Below are 13,474 nucleotides of genomic sequence, written 5' to 3'. Positions count from 1 at the left end.
GATTTCTTCAAGAGGACTTTTTGGTTTGGTTTTTGAAAGCCTCGAGACATCAGCCTACCAGATTTGCAGGGCAGAGACACCCTGTAATTTTTTCCACTTGCTAACCATCAAGATGTCATAAAGGCAGAAACATATCCTTTTCTCCAAATTACAGAGAATGTCTCTGTTTCCACTATAAACTTTGTCTTTACAATTGCTTTTCCTGCAATGAATTAGGAGGGCAATGGGTGGCAGCAACCCACTTTAGCCAGGGAGGATTATGTTGGGACTTCACACAATATCCTATTTTCACTAACAGCACATAGAAACCAAACTAGGTGAATCTTGTTTCTGTTTTAAATTACAGTGGGAAAATGAATACATGGAGTTGGCAGCATTTTTGGGATGGAGCGCTGTGTTTGGAATATTGCTACAAAGAGCCTGCCAGTGCAGCAGAAAGTCTATTGTTGGAGGGATTTGGATTGCTATTTATTAAATTTTATTATAAAGCTTTGCACAGAAGCTTCAGGCTAGCAGGGATTATTTGTTTATTCTGAATGGCCAAATGGAGACCATTTGAGGCCTATGCTTTTTATGCATAATGTTATGCAATTATGTTTTAAACTCAGACTTTGGATTGGCTGGGTAGCAAAGTTGGCATGTGTTTTGTTGACTTTAAAAGAAATAAAACTACCAGGTTCTTGTTTGCTTTTTTTCCTACTTGAATACTGTATTTTGAAAACCACATGCTGTGACCATAATTAACTATGTCTCATAACTGTAATGTTGGACATGTTAGAAATACATGAAGATAAGTACCTTGAACTATTTTTGATGAAATGTGGCTTTAGTGGTGTTCAACATAAACAACATGAGACTGACTTCAACTTGTTTTTTTTTTACTTGGAAAGTGTTTGGAATTTTTATTTTATTTTATTTTCATTTTACCCCCTGCTTATATATTGGTTAGCAGACAGCTACTAATAAAAAACGGTGAAAAAAATCTAACTTAAAATCATGTGAGTTGTGGATAATAACACTTAACACTTTGGGGAGGGGACCTTTTGTCTTTTTCATTTTGCATCCTGAATTGTCACAAAGGAACCTTAGCCCTTTCCTGTTTTGTCCTTAGGAGAAATGTTTCATCACACATCACATCAAGTAGCTAAAATGAGATACCACATGAAATTAGCAAACCTTACCTGCAATATCTGAAAAAGAGGGAGAATGAACTGTGCAAGTTTCACTAATAAGTGGTCACTGATATGCAATTCTTGTACATGCCCTTGCTGCAAACCAGACAGTGTAAGATTGCCTCTTGTTTTTTTACAGACCCAGAGATGCCTTTTGTTCCTTCTATACCAGAAGACCAGTTCATCCTGGTAGAAGAAGGTGATCCTGCAGTTATCCCTTGTCGGACAAGTGACCCAGAGGCTCAAGTGACTTTAGTTAACAGTTTAGACAAGTCTGTGCATGCTTTATATGACACCAAACAAGGCTTCATAGGGAATTTTCTTGCGGGCTCGTACACGTGCAAAACAATGGTTAAAGGCGTGGAGTTCAAGTCTGATGAGTTCCTCATCTATATTATAAGAGGTATTTATTTCTATTCATTTTTTAAAAAATAAAAAGTGCTTGTATTCTTTCTTCACACTGTAAGAGCACCAGCATCATGGGGTTATATAGGATTTTCTCCAATTATGAGCTCCTTGCTCCTCTGGCAGTATTGCCAGTTTCTTAGTTGCAAGTTTACTTACAATTTTGATGAGAATAAGGTGTCCTTAACTTTATAAAAAAATGTTTTGTAGTCCACATATTTTGAATGTATTTGCTGAAACACAACTTAAAAGGCTGGCGTTTCCCAGTGGCTTTGAACTGTAGAACTCTGGGTAGCCTGAAAAACATATTGATTTAATTATTTTGAAAATATTTTTCCTGGCCATCAAGGAATTCTCAAAGACAGACTGATTAGCAAAATGGGAAATTGCTTTTATACCAAATGCTGTTTTACAGGGGATTTGAGATAGGAACCTCTAATTGAAATTTTATTTGTGGAACATTTCTTTGGGGGATTGAACTGCCTGTGCAGTTCATGCTTTAAATACAAATTGTTTATATCAATATAGATCAGCAGTACTTTTAATGAATTTTCAAGGTGATTCCTCAGTAGAGGAATTGAAATGGGAATCTTCCTTTCAAACTGCACCATGTGAAAATTACAATCTTTTAAAAATTAAATGAGATCTCTCTCTCTTCTCTTAGCTACTTCACAGCTGCCTGTTGAAATTGAAGCTCTTAAAACTGTCTACAAAACAGGCGAGACCATCGTAGTAACTTGTGTGGTCTTTGACAATGAGGTGGTTAATTTACAGTGGAATTACCCTGGGAAAGTGGTAAATATTTCCTTTTCTTTTCTTTTTTTGTAGTTATTTATTAGGCAAGCAAGTGAGGTAGTAAAATATTCTTCTCTTATCTGAATGAGGGCTGCTGAGGAGAGAAAACCAAGTAACTTCTTTTAATTTTAGGTTACCATAAAAGAAAGTCAGACCCAAAAGGTAAATTTGCTGTTAGTAACTAAGCAAAGCATGAGAAGAAGGTGAGGTATGGCTGAGGAAATAATGCTGTCTCTCAGGTCTTGTGCTGCTGCTGCAAAAAATAAATGTGATAATTGAAAGATCTAGGAATGTTGGGCATCTGAGTAGAGCTCTGCTGCAGAAGGTCTGAACCTCTGAAACAGCTCTCTTAAATCCTGGTTCTTGGGGATAACAAAGAACAATGAAGAATCAAGTCTATAATCTTAAGTTGTTCCTCATTGTGCAGATGTAAACTGATATGGTTCTTACAGTCACTGAATTTACTAATGAGAAACATCTAGTAAGAAAATCTTGTAGAACCCTGATTTTTTTTAAACTGGTTTAACATCCTTTTGCAGTGAAAATTTTTATTCAGTGGAACTTGGCTAGGGCCAGTCCCAGGCAATTTCAGAATATCCAATGTAAAAAGTCTGGTTGCTGAAGGAATGATGTAATTGAAGTGTACCTAGTTGTTATTCAAAATCCCACTTTTATTTAAGTAAGTTAAGAACCCAAGAGGAAAAATTATATGAGCAAGTTTTTTCTTGTTTTCCATCTTTCACATGAGTATAGTCTCTGCTATATGCCACCTTTGAAAACTAGCCCCAGCATATTTTTGTACCAGCCCCTCATGATAACATGGTGTGTCATTTTCACCATCCCTTTACTCCCAGGAGTTTTCTCCTCGTCAATAAATTATTCTTGTTTTGAGAGTAGGCAGTACATAGCATCTATTGTCTGGTGAAGGAGATAAAAATTCATCTTAATTCATGGACATTGAGCAAAGGGGACTCAAGTGGCTTTTACATCTGAGGAAAAGGTAGTGCATAAAGAGTAAATTTCTCTGTCAAGTTGCTTACCTAAATTTTCAAAGGTGTTTTGTTTTTTGTGTTTTTTCAAAACACAGAAGGGTGTATTTTTATAGGCACAGCTTTTCTGTTGTGGCTGAAAAAGGCATCCTTATCTGAGTAAACAAGTTTCTGCCATACAGGATTTAGATGTTTGCTCTCACTTCAGGGGAATCAAAGATCCTCGGTAATGTGCTTTCAACTCAGTTACTTAAGCAAGGTTTTTTTTCCTTCTCCAAACTACAGAAAGAAAAAGGTCAGATAAAACTTGATGATATCAAAGTGCCATCACAGAAGCTGGTTTACACCTTGACCATTCCTGAGGCATCGGTGAAAGACACAGGGGATTATGAATGTACTGCTCGGCATGCAACCAAGGAGGTTAAGGAAAATAAGAAAGTAGCCATTACAGTTCATGGTAGGGTCTGATTTCAGTGTCTAAAATTATCAACACATTGGAAAACATAATTCTTGAAAAATCTTGCATAGTGCTGTTTACACAAGGCTTTTTCATTTGCAGACAAAGGCTTTGTTCACCTGGAGCCTCAGTTCAGCCCTCTGGAAGCTGTCAATCTGCATGAAGTCAAAAACTTTGTTGTTGATGTGCAGGCTTACCCAGCACCAAAAATGTACTGGTTGAAGGATAATGTGACTCTGATTGAAAATCTTACAGAGATTGTCACTACTTCAGGAAGAGTCCAGGAAACAAGGTAAAAAACCTTCTGACCCTTACTTTGCCATGCTGACTTGAGTTCCTCCCCCAGGAAACTGGGCACTACTCCTGCCCACTCTTTACACCTCAGTTTGTTGCTTCTTCCTCAGTGGCATTTAAAAATAGTTTATTTGTTTTCTGTTCTAAAGGGCAATGCCTAATTTGCTTCTTTTTACTATCTTCATAAAATCACCTTCTTTGAGGTTCTTGAGCAAGAAACTTCTTCACTCCCTTTAACACGTCCCACACCAATAATTTCTGGCTATTTCCAGTAAAATCAGGGCTTTGTCAGGTCCCTGCAGAAAGTAACTATGGCCACTTCTTTCTCAGTTGTATATTAATAGTTATTTACCACTTGAGTAATGACTTAGTTAAAGGCATGCTAGAAATGCTAAATGTCACTATGTTATAATTGCAATATACCCAGATTATGTATTGCCCCAAAATGATTTTTTTATGCCTGCTTTAAAAATACAAACAAAACTTGCATTTCTGCAGGTTTCAGAGTATTTTAAAATTGATACGGGCCAAGGAGGAAGACAGTGGATACTATACTTTGGTTGCTGAAAATGAAGATGAGATTAGAAGATACACCTTCTCATTGCTAATACAAGGTAAGCAGCCCCAAAGCCTTGCCCACCAGAACTCCTGGCACACAGCAAAGACTTGATCCACTGACACACTGCATTGCCTGGAGCATGGATACATGAAAGGCATGAACCAGGCTGAGCAGAGGAGTGTGTGTTGGTCTCTGGAGCTTCTCTAGCCTGATCCTGGCTTTCACTTCTGCACTGGCCTTGAGCCAGAAAGAAACTTTATCCACCCAGCTAAGTGATTCCAGCTGACAGTAGGATGATAGCTCATTTAACATGACATGAAGACGTGGCACAACTGCAGCACTTCCTTCTCATTGCTCTAGCCTAGAATCCCCTCCGTGCTACAGGAGATAAGCACCTCCTGCTTGAGTCTGTGTCTGTAGCTGTTGCTAAGGTGTTGGCCAAACGACACCTCTCCTGCTTTGAAATTTGAAGCTGGTTTTTTTTGTAATCACTGACAAATATTTTAACAAACTCCTGACTCCTTCCCAGTTCCAGCTCTGATCTCAGCCCTCGTGGATGATCACCATGGCTCTGCAGGTGGGCAGACTGTGAGATGCTTGGCAGAGGGGACCCCACTTCCCGATGTGGAATGGCTGGTTTGCAAGGACATTAAAAAGTAAGAGGAGTGGGTGTTTTCTTACCTGAAATATGACCTATATCCTCAATTATCTTAACATAATTAGTTACTGTACCATGTTTTGCTCATCAAGAGCCAGTAAGTTTCAGATAATTCTTATTTATTTTTAGAGGCATGTTGTTTGTATTTCAAGAGAGGTTGTCAGTGCCCTTCTTTTTACATCGTGTAGGACACAAAACAATGCATCAATTCAGCTTTCTCTCATAAAAGCTTTCTGTTCAGTAAGCTGACTCCAAGGGTTTCACAGTCCAGATTTGAGTAAGGATTTTGAGAAGTAGCTGTCCCTCCGTTCAGGGAGTATTTTAATTTTGAAGGAAGAAAGGTACAGGTTTTTCAGAGATGCAATCTAAAGACCCTTCTGGCCCTTAAATATGTTGTTGCCAGAAGAAATTTGCAGGGAAAGGTAATTCTTGTTCTGTTCACTCTTTATCCATATGTACACCCAGTGCTCATTTCCTCCATTATTCTTCCCTGCAGGTGCAACAATGACTCCTCATGGACCCTTTTGACTAACAATATCTCTGATATACACATGGAAGCCCACCTGGATGAGAAAAATATGGTGGAAAGCCAGGTGACCTTCCAGAAGGTAGAGGAAACCCTGGCTGTGCGATGTGTGGCAAGGAATGACCTCGGTGCCGTTACTCGAGAACTGAAGCTTGTGGCTCCCAGTGAGTTTGCTTTGTCCTTCTGTGCAATTACAACAGAGCCAGTCTGGCCCTGCTCTAACTCCCCCCAGTTCAGTCCTAATGGATAAAAATATGAATTGTTGTAGATAATAAATTAAACTGGATTTTTTTTTTCACCCCAGTATTTCTGAAGATGATGATGCCTTTTACAGGTCTTTATGGTGCATCTGCTTTTTGCTTATTATGTGGTTCCATAATTCATTTTATCATTTTAATAGTACTGGCTTTGGGACATTCTTCTAGACAATCTGCATTTGGTTTTGGAACATGATGGCAGAGCAGCTCTGGGCTTGGAAAGACTTTATAGTCACCAGCCTCAGGAACTGCTCCTGCTGCTTCTGCAGCACACAGGAACTGCAATGAGAGGGGAGGTGGGTGTCTTATGTGTGTGATGTTCCTCATGGCTCAGGAAGAAAATATGGTCTATCTTTTTACTCCACAGCCTTGAGATCAGAGCTAACTGTGGCTGCTGCTGTCTTAGTGCTGTTAGTGATTGTGATAATTTCACTGATTGTCCTGGTCATCATATGGAAACAGGTATGTAGAGAAGTATTTCAATTTGGGTGCTGAGCCCTGCTGGGTTTTGATCTGCTCTAAAGTCAGGTCCAGGACTAATGCTTGGTTTTGCATTCAATGTGCTCTGCAGAAGCCCAGGTATGAGATTAGATGGAGAGTCATTGAGTCTATCAGCCCTGATGGCCACGAGTACATTTATGTGGACCCAATGCAACTGCCTTATGACTCCAGATGGGAGTTTCCTCGAGATGGGTTAGTGCTTGGTAAGTTTTCTGTGAGGGACTAGCCCCACCCTTCTTTGGGGAGAAAGACATTCAGTGACCATTCTGAGGTGTCTGCAGGATTTGCAATGGAAGTTATGGCCACAAAGTCCAGAGTCTCTGTCTGTCTGTTTGTCATCAGTTCTCCTACCTGATCCTCTTCTACAGTGGCATCAGCCCTGAGGTCCCTGTGTTAATGTCTCCTGTGCCTGCACTCCTTTTCTCCTCCTGTGTGCAGTGTCCACCTTTACGTGGCTTAGGGGAGTCTCTCAGTGTTAAACACCCTTTTCAACCCTCATTTCTGCTAAGGCATCCACAAGAAGGACATAATTATTTTTTGTTTGCAAGACATTTATATAGTTATGTGCAGAGACCAAGAAAATCTGCAACTAGTTACGTAGTTTTATTAAAAATATTTTAAAAATTATTAATCTATGCCATGCACATATCAGCGCTGAGTAACTGCATATTTTTGTGGCTACTGTCCTTCTTTCTTCTTCCTTCCCCTTCTGCTTTCTTGCTTTGCTATTCCTCATTGGAATTCATGCACAATTCAGTCGTAATTATTTCCTCAAGGCTGGCCCAACCTCTCATTTATATCAATTGAAAGTGTAATGACTGTAGAAAATTTTAATGCTCAATCAAGATAGTGCTTTAAACACACAAGGCTTCCCTTTCTTGGAGATATCTGTGAACCAAATTTGTATTGCAAAACACAGGAGAAGAAGATGAAATGTGTCTTTTGTTTGATGTATTTCAACAAGCATACTCCCCATGTGTACTTCTTCACCATCACTGAGAAAGAGTTAATTCTTGAAAGAAGCAAGAGAAAAATTTCCAGTTCAGGAACAATATCCTTTAATTAAATTCATGTTGCTAATTGAAGACTAGAGGAGGGTGAATGTTTTATGGAATTATTTTATTACAACCCAGACTTTAATTATATGCCTAAATAGGATTTGTCAGATCTGAGTTGTTAAAGACCACCACTGTGACTTTGTCTCCCTCTGACTCATGAGCACAGCCTGCTTCAATGCCTTCTTGTTTACAAGTGTGTTCAGAAGTGTCAGTAACTTTCAAACCCAGTGCTCCATATCCTTTTGTCAATCTGGGTTGCACAACTGCTCTACTTGACACATTCACCTGCTGGTGCTTTTGAGGTATTAAATGCTTGCTGGTGAGGGGGGAGCCTCTTTTGTTTCTAGGGATGACAATTCTGATTTGTATGGATTTTCTTTTATCTAACTGGGAGATGACAGTAAAGCAATTATACCTTTAGTTCAGAGAGGCTCTGAAGCAGGTCACAAACCCATTTTGGCCCTGCCAGATGAGCATTTTCCATCCTAGCTGTGTAAGCCAGCTGGCATTTATTTGTTTTTTCTAGCCAGTAGTGCCTGGAGTGCAGTGCTGTGTTAAAGGCCAACTCTGAGCATTGGCTGGATGGAGCTTCAATTGATAAATTTGGGTTACACTGCAAATTTCCCTTTGCAATCACTGATCCACAGTATATGCAGTGCACTGCTCTTTAAAGGGCTCCTGAACCAGTGCAAGTCCAGGTGATGTGTACCAGAAGGAACAATGCAGTAATGCCATGAGCTGTTTGAGCACCACTGCCTTCTCCTGGCTCTGCTGAGAACTGGTGAGGTCCCAGCAGGACCTGGACCTCCTCATCTGGCTGACAGTGCTGAGAGCAGCGCCTCTTGAGGCATGGGGTCAGAGTGCTGCTGCTCAGGATACCAGGGTGGCTGTACAGAGACAGCAGAATTGCTCTCATCACTTCCCAGCAAGCCACTTATTTGTCCTGGTGACCTTAATTAAATGAAATGCTGGTCTGACACAGAATCTGACCCTTGCCTATTTGAAAAAGGCAAGTTAAGATTCAGGTCACACAACAGTCAGAGATGTGGTATCTAATTTAATGAGTCTAGAAACTGGATGTAGATTATAAGGCTTGACACTTGTTTGGCTTTTAATATAGCCCAAGAGACTTATGGTTTCATTTGGGGTGGGTTGATTATCCCAGGCCAATTTTAGAAAAAGAAGCATCCAGCTGAGATGGCTGCATCTGGAACAAATTCACGCACCCCACCCTTGTATCCTCTGAGCAGAAAAGCAGCACCTCTCTGGCAGGCACAGCAGATAAGCTCTGTGGATGGGTACAGAGGCTGAATTAGCTGCTGTTCCTCCACTAGTTTGAGGAATCTTGTGTCTGCACAGTCCCTCTGTGGTGGTGAAGCAGCACTGCTCCTCCAGTGAGCAGATCACAGCAGTGCCTTTATAGTGAAAAGTAAACTCACTCTGTAATTTTGAGCCTCAATGAAGCACTCACCAAGAATATGATGGCATTACAGATGCTCCCAGTTCTTGGGCAGTTAGCTCCCACCTGGCTCCAAATTTCAAATGCAAAAGACATGGGGCTTGGGCTACATCTGCACAGAGGGTTGAGAAGGGGAAATAGCAGTGGTGGCTCCCTGCCATTCTGGAAGTGCTCTCACTGCCTCCACATGCACCCCAGCCCAGCAGAGGTGATGGAGAGGGAGATGTGTGCCTCGTGCTCAGCTGACAATATGGTTTTGGGGAGGAATTGGCTTGTGAAGACAAGAAGATCAAGGAGCATCAGCAGATGCCATCACATTCTGAAGGGCTGCATCCTGCCATATGGCTCCCAGACCTTCAGCTTGAAAAGTTTCAGGGGCCAAATTTCAAACTCAGGTTGTTTGAATTAGTCTAAAATTTAGTGTGAAGCTTTCTCACATCCTGATTGGGAAGGATAACCTTTGGAGCATGGGAATCTTGAAAAGAAATCACATAGCTTCTGTGTGCATGACAAACTATGCTGTCATAATCTTGGAGAGGTTCACCAGTGTTAACTCAGCTAAGCATTCTTTAACCATTTCTTGTGCTTGTTAATGATGTAGATATTGTTTGGTTGGAAATTTTCTTTTGAAAGCATGTGCACAATAAAAGTGGGGGCAGTAGCTGGAGGATAACAGAAACATATGGCATTGCATGCCAGATAACACCTTCAGAAGTGTAAAAGGTGACAAGTTCAAACTGCAAACGAACGTCAAAGACAAAATGCTGTGTATCTCTATAGTAAAAGTTACTACTCATTCTTTCTGTGCTTCAAGTTAAAAAGTAACAAAAAAACAAAGCAACAGCTTGTCAGGCATGTGATTATATTCGGGCATCTGGACCTCATACACAGGTTTGTTCACTAAGTGTTCCCTTGATGAACTTGGCTTTCAATGCAGGAGCTATGAAGTACAGCATTTTGGAGAATGTTTGTGCAGTTCATATTTCTCTAAAATCTCTATCTGTACAAAATTCTTCTGGAGACTGTATCCATATTAGAAAACAGGATATATTAATCCCAAATTTTTGTCTAAATTGATTTGTAGCAAAAGGGTATATAAACATTAGCTGTTTTATTACAGCACTTGGAAATTTGTGATACAATTTATTCCAGCAGATGAAACGCACTTGTACATTAGACTTCAGAGAAATTTCCCCTCATATGTGATCAACATGTATTTCATCATCTTGCAGATCTGAAATGGTGCTGCCTGTCTGTTTCTGAATGGGCTGTTGATGTGCTTTAGTCCATTTTAATGTTGGATGCATCCAGCATTATATAAAAGACCAAAACTACAGCTGAGGGACTCAATTAAGATTTGTAAGTCAGGAACACACCTGTGTTTTAAACAGGTGTTGACTGAGGCAAAGAGGTCAGCTTAAGCCTAGGACAATCCATGATGTGAGAGGATAAAGTGAAGATGGCAGAGCACAGGAAGGGGTGAATTTGAATGAGCTGAGCTTCCAGGTGCAGGTGTGCTCTTGATGTTTGCTGGCATCTTTTTAAGAATTGTACTTAATATAGCACTTCATATCTGCTTTTTCTGCTTAAAACAACAATAATAGCAATAATACCGGTGCTCTGGTGAAGGGAATGTGCCCTTTCCACACAAGAATCAACTTGTAGAGGAATGGAGATAGGAAAGGAGCTGAATTGCTGTTACTTTCTGAAATTAATAATGCTCTCCCTTGTGTTCAGGTCGGATCCTTGGTTCGGGTGCATTTGGAAAAGTAGTTGAAGGGACTGCATATGGATTGAGTCGCTCTCAACCCGTGATGAAAGTAGCTGTGAAAATGCTGAAACGTAAGTTGTCATGGTTCCATTTCCCAAGCCAGATAACAGGTTCCCACAGGGTTATTCAAACATTGCTTGTTATAATTCTTTGTATCTGAAGTTGAAAATGAATGGTGAAATGATGGGATTTTCAAATTATATGTTAGATTGCTTGATGGCATTTCAAGCCTGAAGGTACCCAGGCTTTTGAAAACATCCAAAGTTTAGGTTTAGCTGAACAGCTACAATAACTCAACAAATACTGAGAAAGATAAAGTAACCATGAATACCTGTGAACAAATGAGGGCTATACTACAAGGGGAAATAGGCAGGTCTTGTATAAATTCACTGAAGATTTCCTGCTTCATGAGAACTGAGAATCTGATGCAGTGATTCTGTAGGAGCCATGGGGAGCTTGCTTGTGTTGAATGCGCAGCTTGTAGAGTGCTTCTTGCCACGTGGCAATCCACTGCCCTCTGGAGAGGGACAGACTCAGTCAGCTACTGAGCTGCATCAAGGGAGTCCCTTACTAATCATTTGTGGCCCTCTCCAAGTCTTAAGAAAAACATGTATCAAGTAAGGGACATGGGGGCAGCGATGCTTCAATGAGGCAAGCAAGGAGAATTTTTTTGTAAATATGAAAAAGGTGACTGCTCCCACCAGGTGACTAATATGTTTTTTCTCTACAGCTACAGCTAGATCCAGTGAAAAACAGGCACTCATGTCTGAATTGAAGATAATGACACATCTTGGCCCCCACCTGAATATTGTGAATCTGCTTGGAGCTTGTACAAAATCAGGTGAGTTTGGCTGACAAAATAAAGGTTTGCTGTGGGATCATCATTCAGTATTTAACAAGCACATTGGTGCCTAAAGATTTTTAGATTTTTATGTAATCTTCATATATTTGTAGCTTTGTAGACTGTTAAATGCCTAGGTATAACTTCTAGTACTTTTGCAGATTTCTTCTTGCAATGAACAAATGTTTATTGATGCATTCCTTAAATTTTATCTAGTCTTGCCTGTTAATTTACTGAGGACCTTTTATTTTGCACCATGTAATCATAGACACAAGAAAGATAGGGTAGGAGACTGGGGGAGGAGGTCCAATGGGGCAGAACCCAGGGTGGAGGTTACCTAATCAACTGCTCCTCAAATTGGACAATATTGGCTAGATATTCTAATTGCCCTGTTTTATAAAACTGTACAAATTTAATTCTGAGCACTTTTTTTTTTTTTTTTTTTGCCATACTGCGTATCTGAAGGTTTTTATATTATCATTCTTATGTTATTTGGAAAAGTTTGTGTTCAATTTTCAGGCATTGACACAGGTTTCAAATAGAGGACTTACCAATAAATATAACCAAATATAGGTTTTCAGAAAACCTCTTGATATTTGGTAATAATTGCAGTCATAACTTAGTAGATAAAAATGCATTAACTCACAACTCTATTTTCGAATACTTTTAGAGGCTTTTTGTATTTGTTTCTGTTTTTCAAAACCCCAACTTATCAATGCATAATTTTGCTTTATTTTAACAGGTCCTATTTACATCATTACTGAATACTGTTTTTATGGTGATCTGGTGAACTACCTGCATAAGAATAGGGACAATTTCCTGAACCGACACCCCGAAAAGCCTAAAAAAGACTTGGATATCTTTGGGATGAACCCTGCTGATGAAAGCACAAGAAGGTGGGAAAAAAATGAAAAAAAGAAATCAGTGACCTGCAACTTAAGGACTTAAGCCATTATAAACCCTTATTGCATTACTCTCATCCATTGGTTTAAACTCCTCCCTAATTTTTCTCATTAGACTTTTATTTGTCACATTTCATAGGTCTGGGAAGGTTTCAACAGTTTTTATTCAATCTCCCTGATGTGTCCTAGATCTGTGTTTCCTGCATGTAGACATGCCTGCAGTCTGAGGACCCCTGTGTTTCTCCATAGATATCCAAGTGCATCTACCTGTCTCCTTGTTTCTATGCTTGGGGAATTTCCAGTGTCTAAAACTCCTTCCCTTCAAACAACCTGGCAGGGCTTGTTCTCCAAACTCAAGTTCTCTCCTTAATCTTCCAATGGCTTAGCCAGTCTCAATAGTGTCCTAATTGTTAATGTTCATCCCATCCCAGAACTTTTTCCAGATGATGGTTGAGGAAGCTTGTCATCATATATTCAGCAATAATGTAATGCCATAAAATGAGCTAGGATTTAAAAAGTGAACAGAGATTCATTCAAAAAATCACTCAGAGAAGTAGATCAACTGCCTTGGTAGCTGAGTAAAGCCAGTACCATTCATCAGGGCATGGGTTTGTTAAGCAGGACTGGATTTGATGCAAACTGCCTGTGTGAATAAATTACACTTATCATTTGGAATGCCTTGAGCTAAAAGCCCTAGATAACAATACTTGAGTTCAGTGGGATTTTGGGAAATAAGGTATGGTTACATACCTGACTGCTGGCAAAAGCCTAAGTTTGGGGCGCTCGTGTTTGACTACAGTAATACACAGTAACCTATACTAATAAGTGAT

General features: G+C 39.8%; 1 protein-coding gene across 1 annotated transcript in view; it reads left to right on the top strand.

Moving 5' to 3' along the window:
- PDGFRA (platelet derived growth factor receptor alpha) overlaps positions 1 to 13,474 on the top strand; it is a 34,438-nt gene that overhangs the window by 10,706 nt on the left and 10,258 nt on the right. Inside the window, exons 4-15 of the mRNA XM_054632750.2 lie at positions 1,312 to 1,575; positions 2,242 to 2,372; positions 3,647 to 3,818; positions 3,921 to 4,110; positions 4,611 to 4,726; positions 5,201 to 5,327; positions 5,826 to 6,019; positions 6,480 to 6,574; positions 6,684 to 6,816; positions 10,868 to 10,972; positions 11,632 to 11,742; positions 12,485 to 12,638. Of these exons, the coding sequence (XP_054488725.2) occupies positions 1,312 to 1,575; positions 2,242 to 2,372; positions 3,647 to 3,818; positions 3,921 to 4,110; positions 4,611 to 4,726; positions 5,201 to 5,327; positions 5,826 to 6,019; positions 6,480 to 6,574; positions 6,684 to 6,816; positions 10,868 to 10,972; positions 11,632 to 11,742; positions 12,485 to 12,638 (1,792 nt within the window). The remainder of the gene's footprint in view (positions 1 to 1,311; positions 1,576 to 2,241; positions 2,373 to 3,646; positions 3,819 to 3,920; positions 4,111 to 4,610; positions 4,727 to 5,200; positions 5,328 to 5,825; positions 6,020 to 6,479; positions 6,575 to 6,683; positions 6,817 to 10,867; positions 10,973 to 11,631; positions 11,743 to 12,484; positions 12,639 to 13,474) is intronic.

This window comes from Agelaius phoeniceus, chromosome 4, assembly GCF_051311805.1.
Source record: "Agelaius phoeniceus isolate bAgePho1 chromosome 4, bAgePho1.hap1, whole genome shotgun sequence".
Classification (NCBI taxonomy): Eukaryota; Metazoa; Chordata; class Aves; order Passeriformes; family Icteridae; genus Agelaius; species Agelaius phoeniceus.
The sequence above is the reverse complement of the archived record's forward strand: the minus strand, read 5'-3'. Positions and strand labels throughout refer to the sequence as shown.